Below are 13,868 nucleotides of genomic sequence, written 5' to 3'. Positions count from 1 at the left end.
CCCGGTGCTCTGCCCTACCCCAGCACTGATACACACACGCCTGTAATTCTGCAGTTCTCGCGGTGTCGCCGGGCGACGAGGACGCGGTGCGATGCAAGGTGGTGGCGCACATCAAGTCCGACGCGACGGACAAGGCGCTCGCGGCCATCCGCGCCGCCGAGCGCCTCCCCATCGATCTCAGCTACTACAAGGTGACGCGAGCTGATCCTCTCTCTCCCGTGGTAGTTGCGGACTGGATCCGTGTGTGTGGACTTGTTTTCAGGACTGCGTGGATCAGTAGTAGGCTGCGGTTTTAGGATCTAGTAGTACTAGTAGTAGCCAGATCTGTTTGTGCTTATGCCCGAAGGTAAAATCTGGCGATCTGGGTGAGTAAACGGAAAGTTTGTGAAGCAATTCACCTTTGAAGCTTCCAGTGTCAAATTTAGTTCAACCTTATGCTGATCAAATCCACGTGCACTTGTTCACTTGCAATACATACTATTCCAGGGGAGGGAAGGGAAAGTTTTGTGAACGGTTGATTGGGGTATGGCAAGAACCCGTGGCAGTGCCAGCTAAATATGTGTGCTGAAGCATTTTTTCCATTATGCTTCTCTTAACTTCAGTTTAGAATTTGAGGTTCCAATGAGTACAAAATGTCCATCATTGCATGAGCCTTTATACAATTCTCTTTTCTTTGTCTGTTCCGATACTGAGCAGCTGTAACTATTTCTTAGGTCAGACTGTTATGGTAAACACGGTCTTTGGCACCTTAATTGATAATAATTGCCATCCACTTTTCAAATCTTGACATGGCCACCTCTTTTGATTTCTCGTATGGCTGTATGATCTACCATACTTTGTGTGAAGCATTAGGTGGCGATGTTTTATTCACCAATGAATGCAGCCTAGTTGATAGCTAGTTTGGCAAAGTGTTCTATCACCAATTTTTTTAGAGTAGATAGAAGTAGAATTGTCGATGAACTAAGATTGTATTTTATTCTCAATGAAGTGCTGATCTTTGACATTGAGATCCTTACTTTCCTATTCTTTTTTTCTTATTTGAATTGTTCTATACATTTCGAAGACTGAGGACATTATATTCACTGGCTGTAAAATAATAATATGTGCAAATGTGCTAAGTACTACTTTTATCTATGTTCAGGCATACTGCTACTACAGGCAAAACAAGCTGCAAGAAGCTCTGGATATATTGAATGGTCAAGAAGAAACAGCTGCCGTTCTCCAGCTGGAATCCCAGATCTATTACCGATTAGGAAGAATGAATGATTGCATGAGTAGCTATGAGAAGCTCCAGAAGTTCAAGGTTGACTCAATAGATCTAAAGATAAATATCATTGCTGCTCTAGTTGCTGGTGGAAGGGCTTCTGAAGTACAGGCAGCCATGAAGGCGCAAAAGGTTGATCTTACCACTAGAGCACTCAGAGATACTAGGAGCTTCGAGCTTGCATATAATTCGGCTTGCACCTTGATAGAAAATAAGAAGTATTCAGAAGCTAAAGAGCAGCTGGACTTGGCAAAAAGGTAATTTTTCTGGTGAACTATTCGCTCGTTGAAATGATAATCCAGTGAACACCAATTCTCCGGTAATATTAGATGGGTCATAGTTCCAAGTTGTTTCACATTTTCCTATAATCTTAGGTTTCTATTTATGGATAGGCCACTCAACTAGGAACGTTATGCAACAGCCATTGGCCAGTCTATTAAGCTCCTACAGTTAGCTATACTTTAATTTCTTATTTTATTTGCAGAATCGGGAAAGAGGAGCTTATGGTGGAAGATTATGCAGAAGATGAGATTGAATATGAATTAGCTCCTGTGTCTGTTCAACTTGCTTATGTACAGCAGGTACCTAAATCTGGTTCAGTTCTCTATTCCAAACTTTATTGAATCGTATTAATGTCTTATCTGTATTTTGAGCTACAAGTACTTAACTTTCCTGTTTGTATTTTCAGCTACAAGGACAGACTCAGGAAGCCATGGAAACCTATGCCAATATGATAAACAAGAAATCAGGAGACCCCTCATCACTTGCCGTGGCAACAACCAACCTTATTTCAGTAAAAGGTACAAAGGATGCTGCTGATGGCCTGAGGAAGCTTGACCGGCTTGTCGAGAAGTCGACAGCGCCGAACCAGTTGCAACTGATCGAGAGCCTTGAATTCAAGTTATCTTCAAGGCAAAAAGAGGCCCTGTACTCTGCTCGTGTTCTTTTGCTCCTCCATGCAAATAAAATTGATCAGGTTTGCATATTTGATCCATTTCCTGTTTACCTATTTCTGTATTAAATTTAATGTTTGTTTTCATCTATTCTACTGCTGAACTTTTATTTGCTGTACTTGTGATACATTTATATTTTCTTTCAGTGAGCTCGTGTTGAATTTTAGCTATAGTGGCATGAGTCACATTGATTGTAGTTGGGGAACCAGTGAGAAATAATTTTTTCACTGAAAACTAGTGGAAAGGTCTGCTTGATTGGTTAAATCAACATCATTGGCCTCACTAACCTTTTAGTAAGGACTAGTAAGATGCACGTGCTACACAACGGAATCACAAAAAACCAGGTAGAGCATTATTTACTTAAAAGAATTATAGTAAGAGCAAATACATTGCTACAGAAAAATAAAAGAATGTACCGAGCCAAACGATTTCTTCTCCATATTCACCTTGCAGGAAGACTTCTCGTACTTTATTATTCCTCGCTCTATCCTATAGTGAGGGGGCATAGAGCATGCCACAATAGAAAATCCTTCCATCCACGCATCTGGCAATTATAATGCCACTCCAAGTCAGTCTGTCTTCAGCAGCTCTTCGCTATTGTAACCATTAGTAAATTTTGGGGTTCCCAAAACATTTTACCACAAAATTATGGCATGCATGGTATTGAAGTCAATTGCACAAGTAGGCATTGCCTAACAAAGATGAAGCAAGAGTTGATGAGATGTAGAGACATTCTTACTCTTCATCAACACCCATTCCTTGGTATCTGACAAAGCAGACCAGGTGTCGAAGGGCATCAAAATATTCACCCAATCACCCTAGAATGCTTAGGGTGCGTTGGAACAGCTTAGTCTTGTGCATAAGCCAACTGCCTACATAAGCTCTAGATAAGCCATGGCGAGAATAAACTGGGAGTACTTTAGCTATATGTTTGGAATGGCTTATGAATTTTGACTTTATTGCCCTTGATTGAAATTTAGAAGATGCGTAGTCTAAATACTCCTGAATTTTCTGTTACCATCATACCAAATGTTGCATCACGCTACAGAATACTTGTCTATTTTTGAACTTTAACAATATTGTTTGAATAAACACTTAGAAAAAAATAACTCAATTTGTCACACTCCGCGACCCATGACCTGAGTAGTAACCACAATCCACAGCCCATGACCATCGAAATAAGCTTTATGTAGCAAGAGTTCTGTGTGCAATAAGTTGAATAAATCATATTTCTTACCAGCTTGCTAGTAAAGCATGTGGAAATCCTAATTTTGAACTGTATAATTAGTGAACATTGGCACTAACTGGCACTTCCATACACAAACAAATGCAATCAGGTTGGCTTGAGAAGTCTGCTACGGAAGAAGCACAAACAAATACTTGTATCATGGAACACAAATTTGTTGTCTTTTAAGGCATAATAAACTGCTAATTGCACATCGTCTACTGTTTTGGTAATTGCTGCTCATGTATACACATAGGAGGTGTTTGGTTCAAGGAACTTAACACAAACGCAAACACAATCGAGTTATACAGTTACTGTAAAGGGGAATGAAAAAAAAACAGAATTTGTTTGGTTACTCTAATGAACTGTAATAACGCAATCAGCCGTATGACCAGGCCCACCGTCCATCCCCATCGGTGACATCAGGGCCTTTGACGCCGCCGACCCGAGCTCCCCAGCCAGCACGTCAACCACCTCGTCTCCAAGCTCCTCGCCATCCCCTCCCTCGGCCTCGGCGTCCCAGCCTCTATCCTCGAGCGCAGCCTCTGCCTTGCCACCGCAGATGAGAATTCTGATCTCAACCAGCAAGATGATGTGCTGCTGAAACCTGCTGTGAACTGATTACGTTACAAAGTTCTGAAACAAACGCCTCCATAATGCAGAGAATAAAGCTGCTCTCTGTAGTTGCTTCTTAATACACACATATTTAGAGAGAAATAATGAAGTGTTCTATCTCAGCTCAGCAGAAACACACTAAACTGGATGAAGATAATACCTGGAGGGAAGTTGGCGACCATGTTGTTAATCCGGCCACATAAGTGACTACCTAATCAGAGCATTGGCGGTGGCCTGTAGGCGAGCTAGGGGCAGCGGTGCGACGAGCTGATGCTTGTATTGGGGCCCACTACACCTGATCCACGAGCTGTGCATCCCCAATTCCCCATACACGGCGGCCAGGCTAGGTGTTGATCACCTCGCGTGCAACGGCGCTGGCGGCCTGTAGACGAGCTCGAGGCAGCTGCCAAATGAGCTCACCCTGGAATTGGGGCGATTTCCATCAGATCTGGGAGCTTGGCACCCTCGTATGGGGAAGGCAGAAAAATAGAGCATCTTGTCTGTAGGTTCTGCGGCTTGCTCGGAATGACGGAGGTAGGCTTTGCATAGGGGAGCTAGGGGTGCAGGCGCCGAAGAACGGGAGCGTTGTGGCCAGCGCCGGGATGCGGGCGGCGGCTAGATGGAGGGGACATCGGCGCACAGGGCAGGTGGCCGGTGTTAGGGGCCGGCGACGGGGAAGGTTCTAGGTGTCGATGGATACAAAGTCGTAGGCCTAGAGGAGGTGGGCGGCTTGAGTTGGGAAGGGAAAGGTCAAGGAGTTCTGTGAAAATCTGGACGAAGTGGCGGGGGTGTTTCTGAAAAAGTGTCACGTCTTTCCTTTGCATGCGTTAGATGGAAATCTGACGGTCCGAAATCATAGATGGCAGGCACACCATCATCACCAACTGAGATTTTTATATTAGTGTATATATTCTACAATGTTTCATTCTGCTTAGTAACTGCACATGTTTGCATCTATTCGCGTGATTGGCTTACAGAGGTTATCGAGTAACATAATGAAACCATTTAATATGAATTCTCATCTTATGGCATGCCACTTTCATTCATGCGTATTTGGACACATACAGCCATTTGACATTATACTGTGGCTAATTTCATTATATTTCTGAGCCTAGCCTAGTGACCTATTATGCATTTATTTTTTGTTTCGTTGGACATACTGACATATAGTGGGTGTGTTGTATATTTCAGGCACAAGAGTTGGTAAGTGGGCTGCTTGGTATGTTTCGAGACAGTGTGTTCCCTGTTTTACTTCAAGCTGCAGTTCATGTGAGAGAAAAGAAGGTCCCGAAAGCTGAAGAAGTTCTAAGTCGGTATGCTGAGAAGCATCCTGATAATTCTAAAGGAGTCCTCCTTGCACTTGCCCAGATTGCTGCCAATGCCAACCATTTTCAGATTGCTGCTGATTCACTATCAAAGATATCTGACATCCAGCACATGCCTGCTACGGTTGCTACACTGGTAGCTCTAAAAGAGCGTCTAAATGACTCTAACGGTGCTGCTTCTGTGCTTGATTCTGCTATCAAGTGGTGGAAAAACGCCATGACTGAAGATAACAAGTTGGATATGTTCATGCGGGAGGCTGCAACATTTAAGCTCAACCATGGGCGTGATGAAGAGGCCTGTCAGCTGTACGAGGAACTTGTGAAGAGCTATGGAAGCACCGAAGCGTTGGCTGGGCTAGTAGCAACGTCTGCACGCACTGACCTTGCAAAAGCTGAGCAATATGAGAAGCAGCTGAAACCGTTGCCGGGTCTTCAGGGAATTGACGTAAAGAGCCTGGAGAAGACATCTGGTGCAAGGCATGTAGAGCAAGCCATGAAGGTTGATGCTCCCGAGGAAGTGAAGAAGCAAAAGGCTAAGAAGAGGAAGAGGAAGCCTAAATATCCGAAAGGATATGATCCAGCGAACCCAGGGCCACCCCCAGATCCTGAGAGATGGCTGCCCAAGAGGGAGAGGTCGACTTACCGTCCGAAGAGGAAGGACAAGAGGGCTCAGGTCAGAGGTGCTCAGGGTGCTGTGAGTAGAGAGAAGCATGATGGATCTGCTGCCAATGCCGGTGCCACCTCTTCGAAACCCACCACCTCGGCCAAGGCTCCAGAACCACCGAAGGGCTCCAACAAGTCCCGGAAGAAAAAGTCGAGGTCTTAGGCGACAAAGTTGTTATGTCACAAATTAACAGTATACAAAGGACACTGTCCATTTTAGTATCTTGACTTGGAATTTTTGTGTTATCTGCATTGGATTGCCCTGCGCTGTGCTTTTAGAATCATGTTTATGGTGACTTGAGATTCTAGACCGTTGCAATTTTTGTTCAGGCTGTCTGTGACTTGTCTGGTTGAAATTCCATTCTTTACATGCTATAACAACTTCCTTTGCAATTTTATGGGCGCTCCCTCCTCCGCTCGGCATTGATCTAGTGGCAGAGGCACAATGCTCTCTCCGATCTGGCCCCTACCTCAGTCCGTCGCTGTTGGGGTTCTAGCTACTCCTGCACCGACGGGAGACTCGGCCTCACGTGCTCTGGCCGTTTTGGTTCTTCTCCATGGTGGCCGTGCCCATCGTGATCTGACATGGTTGTCCACGGTCGTGACCTTTTTGTGTTTGCTTGTGAGAGGAGGATAGCTGATGTTGCCGCTGTCGTACAGTATGCAAGGTTAGCTTTGCAGCTGTAGTATATTTTTTCCTAGAAAAAAACTACCAGTATTGTTTGTACCACCATATGGTAACTATTTCGTTTTTGCTATATAAATAAACAAGATCAAAGACAAAACATCAAAGGTCGTTCAAGTAGCTAATTCCTCTAAATAGGAGGCTTTGAGAACAAAGAAATTATTGGAGCTATCGTTTTCCTCTAGCATTAATAGAATTCATTGGTGTTAAGGAAAACCTCGATATAACTCAAACGACAACGTGTTTAAACACGGGCGCGGCGTGCCGCCATACCTTCTGCCTGCTAGTAAGAAACAAGGGTACTCAAGATACAACACTCATCAGCAGGGTACTCAAGATACAACACTCATCAGCTGCAAGCAGCATTTCTAGACTACTGCTGCGACACGAGTGCTACCAACAGCTACAGGCTACAGCTACAAATTTACATTTATCATCATGCAGTTAAAACGCATACGTTATTCTAGCATATATGCACACCATATTTGCCAAGCTATTACTAGAATTGATCGGTTCGCGTGTTGCAACTAGTCCCTATTGTCATTCAGCAGGGAGTTGACATCCGGGGTCACCACGACATGCTGCCTCTCGATCTCCCCAAGCTGGCAGCAATGTTTCCTTCTAGTGTTCACCGCTACTGCGTGCTGCTGCATCCCGCATTCCGTGCCCGGGCTCACCTGCGACGGAAGAACCTAAACAGTAAACACCACACATATCGATATCGTGCTAGATCGTGAAGAGAACATATCGCCAAAGGCATGAACTAACATCGAACACGGCATCTCCAAGCTTCATCTTGACCTTGCCGCTCTTGTACACCAACATCTTGCCCATGTACCCCTCTGGCAGATCATTCAGGTTGTACCCTTCTTTCACCTCCTTGACAATGGCCCTTCCATTCCTATGAACTATAGTGGATGGTGTTCTGAGCAGAGGAAGAGATTTCGGCAACTGAAACAAGAACATCCTTGTCTTGTCGTCGTGTTCCTGTCATTCCAAATTTGTGAACGAGTTATATACGTGCCTGACAGTATCAAGGTAATTGGTGTAGGGTTCAGAGAAGACTACGAGCAGATTGAGCTCTTTCGCTGGATGGATGGAAGATTCACATTCGGTTGAGCTTGGGAGAGACTCCGGTAACTCAACATCATTATCATCTTCTCGAACAACATTATCATCATCTTCGTCCTCGTCCTTGTCATCTTCATCACCGTAGAACCTTTCTGTCAACAAATGAACATTCCCATGATTATTCCTAGTGGAATGTTTTGGTCAAGCGTTTGGAACGAATGAACCGAAGTCTCAAATTCACCTGGATTGGCAGGGAAGGCCCTAGGGATTTGAAGTGCCTTCTTTTGCCAAGGCAAGTACAGACCAAAGTACAAACATAAGTCATGTGCCTCTCATGACAAGGGAGCTGTATACTACTCCCTCCATCCCAAAATAAGTGTCTCAACTTTGTACTAGCTCTAGTACAAAGTTGTACTAAGCTTAAGACAGTTATTTTGGGACGGAGGGAGTATTTTCTAACAGAGCAAGGTTGAAACCTGAGAATTTTTTGGTTGCTTCTGCTTTCCTGACTGCGCCGCTTGGAAGCTAACTCCGGCTGCAGAAGAGAGCGTCTTCGAGTCAGGATTCTGTGCCGATTGCTCATCTGCAGAGCGAATACAAATAGTGTTATAGCAAGGCTTTGCCATGTTTAAGAAAGATTGCTGATTAAAAGCTCATTTTATGTGTACTTCGCTGATTTGATTGACCAACCTTTTATAACTCGCAAAGTTTTTGCATCTCCTCGTCCTGTCTGATAAAAAGAAAAAAGCGAAACAGACAGTCAGCCCCAGACAGAAAGGAACAATTGCGTCCTGAGTAAACAACCACTATATAGTACTATCCGACCCCAATACCACTACATAATATATGACTAATCACTCACCCTCAGTGTCTTCATTAACTCTTCATCAATTGTTTTTGTCTCTTCTAATTGTGGCCTGAAAGATTAGAGAATGTGCTTGGTAATGTAGTAAACTGTAACATACCAGGTGAAGAAATTTTGAGAGATATTATTACTAGCAGTAGCAGCTCAAATCAAGGAGAAGAGAAGTGGTACTTTTGTGCAGGTGGCTTTTTTGGCTTGCGCGACGGCACTTTCGGCTTGAACTTGAGCTTCTGTGGCTATTTAATGAATTTAACAACAAGAAAACACCTATCAGTAAAATATTAATCGTGTCCAACTCAGTATTAGCCATTAGAAAGAACAAAGAATCCTAGAACCCACCTTGCTAGGAGGACGACGGCCTCTCTTGGAGGTACCCGCTGCGTCCATTTTCTGCTTTCCCCCTGTGATAAAAACATGTGGATTTGCTCAGTGTGGCCATAGGTTACCATTTTTTTTAGAGAACATCATTTGCTCTCCTGACTGTCCCTCAACTTCAGTGCTCTGCTGCCGGGGCTCTCTGTTCTCCCTACACTGTACCACACAGCTAGAATTCTGGCAACAGAAATGCAGACGAGCAAAGCCCCAGATTCACAGGCGCGGCCAAGGGCTACCAGAATCACAGGAACAAGCCGTCCCCCTGGCAGAGAACTGACAAAATTGGAGGCAGGTCAGGCAGAGAGAATGGGGGAAAGCCAGACCCCCAAAATCCTCGAGCGCTGACCTAGCAAACTGGTAATCAGAATCAAGCAAGCAAGCAAAGCAAGAACCAGAAATCCTAGGAGCACGGGGATCTCGTCTAGCTAGCTCTTCTTCTCTGCACCCCATGGATTCCTCCTACTCGGCCTACAGTGAGCTCGTAGGGCAGGCGGCCAAGAAATCGGGCAAGCGGAATTCGCAGCTCCCAGAGCATAATCCTCCTCAAAATCCCTAGCTCAGAGGCGCGCACATACGTACCTACTGCCGGGAAGGAGGGACAGGAGCTCGAGCTCGAGCTCTTCGTCTCCGGAGAAACGGTCGCCGCTCGCTCGCTCCGGAGCTGCAGCAGCCGTTCTTCTTCTCGATACTGCAGCTGGAGCTGATGCTGGAGACGTTTAGGAGGGAAAGCTGGTGAAACATTTTTACAGTAGGCAGCGCGGACCCGCGTTCCAGCGACCCGTGGACCGAGGAGCCGGTGCACCCAGCGAGGCGGGAGAAGGTTAGCGGGAAGATCGGGTGAGACGGTCGCTCCAGGGAAGACGGTGCGCGACGGGCTGCAGGGACACACGGCTTCGCAGAGAGGACACGTGTCCACTCGCGACGTGAGCCGCACTGGAGCCGGTGACGTAAGCAGCGCAGAGGATCCGATCCGGTCGCGCGACTGTGCCGGACTTGTCGATGTGTGAAGTCCGCAGCGAAACGAAAGGAGACTGACGGTGTTTATCCTCCTGGCCGGCCGGCTGGGCGATTGGTTGGTTGGGCTGCCATGTGGGTCCACACAGTGCTGATCTACCTAAATAGGGTTACAGGTAACGAACTGAACTGATAAACTTTAGTTTCTGAAATCTAGGAACTGTTTCAAAAATTGACTGTGTGTGTTCCTATTAGTCTACCACTATTCTTCTGTTTCAAAAGTGTTTCATTGATTCTTGCTGGCTAATGATTGTTTCAATTTGTTATGTGTGAATTTTGTGATGGATCAGTTTGGCCACATCCTAACAGAATATATAAATCTGATCAATCGATCTGTCCACATCCTTTTACGCTTATTGATTCATTTGGGTAATTCGATTGCAGTTTGCTGTGCATATCAATCTATCTGATTTTTACAGTTAATCACAATAAGTGAAATGTTAACCTCAAGTCTCTTCACTGATTTTAGAGTTTGTTTGTCTATCCAAACAGATTTAGTTCCTGTAGTAACGCCCGAAGTGCCCTCGCAAAAAAAAGTAACGCCCGAAGTGCTTTCAGCCATAGCAATATGCACACACAAGTGCTTGGAAGCAGGCATGTTGATTGATTTTTGGGAGACTAGCGTGCACGAAGAAGCTAGCTAGATATGCTTTCGGCCGTAGCTCACAAATATATTACAACAAATTTTAGGCTATGCATCCAATCAGGAATCTTATAGACTTGAAGAGAAGGCTGGGTGTTGGCTGACATTGTTTTGGTTAGTTCCATTAGGTTAGTTGCATCATTGTCGGACAGGGAGGGGGACGACGAGGACCTGCCCCATGTTCGGTGTGGTGTTTTCACGTTCTGATAGTTTGTCGTTTGGCGCCAGGAAGCCAAGAACAGGTAATTGATGGGCGCTTGAGCACTATTTTTCCTAAATGCATACAGAGCAATCATATATCAGGAGCGAGTAGAACATGATGCAATTGCCAATACCTTCGAAGGATGATGAGCCTTCTAAACATGTGTATTTTTTTTTCATTTGATCCAGTTGCTGGAGCCTTGCTAATGGGTACAATTATCTTTACATGTTTGTTTGAAACATGAAATTACATATTATGACATTTTAAGTTGATGAATTGCGCTGGCTTGTTTTTAGTCAAAGTATATTGGATGATATATATATGACCAAATTAAAGAATCGCTTGCATATAGTGCCTCATAATTTTGTTAATCATATACTCCCTCTGTGCGAAAAAGCTTGTCCCAAGATTGTCCCTCAAATGGATGTATCTAGCACCAAGTTGGTGCTAGATACATCCATTTAAAGGACAAACTTTTTTCGGACGGAGAGAGTATTACATTATTACTTCCAATATTTTCCTGCGTTTACATATACATAGTCATACTTTTTGCAAGTTCTGTAGCATAACTTGCTTGAGCACATACATGGTTTATGAACTGATTGTAACCTCTTTCTTCATTTTGCAGGATAGATGATTGTAACCTATAAGTTCCACTCATGATATATTTGTTTCCAGGAAACTATAAGGTGCTTTTTAAAAATCATTTTATGGCATGTTTTTTATACCATATTGGTATACAGATAAAATGTGAGCTATTCTTATAATGGTAATCAGTTTCCATTAGTGCTCCTGGATTGCAAAGATGTTAACTGCGACACAGTGTACATTGAATTAATTGTTGAAAAAAAAATCTGACAATGACACCGATGATTAAGGCAAAGACTACTTACAACAAGTTGATCACGAAGGTTATTCTATTATTGCTTATGATCCACTGTACCATAGTGTATTTGATTATGCTTTTATTTTTTAGGTGGAAAATATGATTTTCTTGTTTGTTTGCTTGCAGTCTGTAAGACTATTTTTTTGGAAGTAGCTATAACTATTACTGAATTTTTTTCCATGACCAAATTTTATGGCTACCAAAATCTGCGAGGCTAAACACTTGAAACCAATAGCCTAAATTAATGGTTGTCTCTTCATATGAATTCCAGTGAACACTTAAATTTCCTTGTTGGTGCTACATTCTCTAATTATTCATTTGGCAACGCCTTTCTCAAATCTTGCTTTAGCAAACCTGGTTCAAGTATTTTGTAACTTCTTGTTGCTTTCATGTTTTTTAGTAAACCGATTGATTCCTTTCCACTCAAGATGCATGGATGTCTAATAGTAATAGGCAGTGGAGTTGTTTAATCATTAATTGTTGCAATGCTTGCATTTGTATGAAGAACTTTGAAAATCAAATACTGCACCCCTCTACTATGAAGTGCTTCAATGTACATTTCTAGAAGAAAACCCGCATAAATCAGAAAGTAGTGAATGATATCAACCAAACCTGTGCAACTTCAGAATACATACCCCTTCATATTGTAAAGCACAACTGCACATAAGCTACGGTCAAGTTCTCTTTATAGTTTATAGCACAGAAGATAATTTTTTGTATTGATTACCAAAAAAAGAAGACCAGATTAGCTTGTAGTGTGGATGCTAAGGCATTCATACATCGTATTGTCTGGCTAAGTCTAAGTTTATCTAGCAAAATTGGTAAATACTCCCTCCGTAAAGAAATATAAGAGCGTTTACATCACTACTTTAGTGATCTAAATGCTCTTATATTTTTTATAGAGGGAGTACAACATAATGCATGTAGTTTAAATTCTGCATTTATGGGGGCTTCTCTATCAAAATAAATTCTATTCCCTCCGTTCCTAAATGTAAGTCTTTTTAGAGATTCCACTACAAACTACATACGGATATATATAGACATATTTTAGAGTGTAGATTCACTTATTTTGCTCCGTATGTAGTCCATAATGGAATATCTAAAAAGACTTATATTTACGAACCGAGAGAGTACATTTAAGCAACCATTAACAATGCTGGTGGCTACTGCCGCGAAACATACAAGCTAAGAGCATCTACAGCCATGCGCCCTATATCCGTCTCAAACACCCGAGCAGGCCGACAGGTCACAGAACACCGACCCAACCAGAGCTCTTAAACGGGCCTCAAATGGCTGGGCTGACCAGCACCCCTCATATCCGTCCCGAATGTAGGGCGGATATGAGGCAACCCGAGCACACCCGGATGCATTCGCCATGTCAGCCTAGCCCACCGCTGGCCCACCCTGACCCCACAAAATCCCTTGTCCGGAAGAAACCCCAGCTCACTCCACTCCCCTCCGCTCCCCGACGCTCCCATTTCCCCTTTCCGTCCAATCCCTAGCGCAGGCGAGCATGTCCAGCACCAGCTGCCACTCCGACAGTAGCTCCGGAGACGAGGAGGAGCTAGCACTCCGTATTGCACTCGAGCGCTCGTGGGTAGATATAGGCGACAGCTTCGGGTCAGGTGCGGCGCCACCTGTCGCCTGTTGCCGCAGCGCCGACGCCTGCCCTTCCCGCCCTGCACGCGGATCTGCGAGGCCTGCATGGTATGCTCCTCCCGCTCGACGACCTCCTCCACCCCCAGTCGCTGCTCCGCATGGGCAGCGGTGGGTTCTAGTTCCCACTCCGCCGACACCGCGGATGTGGACTCCGGAGTCGGAGGCACGTGCCGCCCACCGTGAGAGGCAGAGGGCAAGGGAGATGGAGGGCGGGTCCGACGCGGCTGCGTGGTCTGCTTGCCGCCACCACGTGACGCTGATGCCCAACGATGAGGACTGTCTGCATGAGTGGGTGTGTCGTCGATCACTTACTGAGGCGGAGACGAAGGTCCGACAGCTCCGGAGGATCAACGCCAAGCAGCTCAGGCTCGACATTGAGCAATCCGAGCAGGAGGCGGCGAGGGTGGCCAAGCTCAAGCGCAA

At 44.7% G+C, this 13,868-nt stretch overlaps 1 protein-coding gene and 1 pseudogene across 1 annotated transcript in view; one reads left to right on the top strand and one right to left on the bottom strand.

Annotated features, from left to right (window-relative positions):
* The window catches only part of LOC119277925 (signal recognition particle subunit SRP72-like), a 6,795-nt gene extending 382 nt beyond the window's left edge, over positions 1–6,413 (top strand). Inside the window, exons 2-6 of the mRNA XM_037559275.1 lie at positions 46–191; positions 1,142–1,521; positions 1,749–1,845; positions 1,953–2,240; positions 5,249–6,413. Coding sequence (XP_037415172.1) covers positions 46–191; positions 1,142–1,521; positions 1,749–1,845; positions 1,953–2,240; positions 5,249–6,208 — 1,871 coding nt within the window. The 3' untranslated portion in view covers positions 6,209–6,413. The remainder of the gene's footprint in view (positions 1–45; positions 192–1,141; positions 1,522–1,748; positions 1,846–1,952; positions 2,241–5,248) is intronic.
* A 517-nt stretch (positions 6,414–6,930) lies between these two features.
* On the bottom strand, positions 6,931–9,782 carry LOC119277924 (annotated as a pseudogene).
* Between the last annotated feature and the right edge of the window lie 4,086 nt (positions 9,783–13,868).

Source organism: Triticum dicoccoides, chromosome 3B (assembly GCF_002162155.2).
Source record: "Triticum dicoccoides isolate Atlit2015 ecotype Zavitan chromosome 3B, WEW_v2.0, whole genome shotgun sequence".
NCBI lineage: Eukaryota > Viridiplantae > Streptophyta > Magnoliopsida > Poales > Poaceae > Triticum > Triticum dicoccoides.
This window is presented reverse-complemented; position numbering and strand designations above follow the sequence as displayed.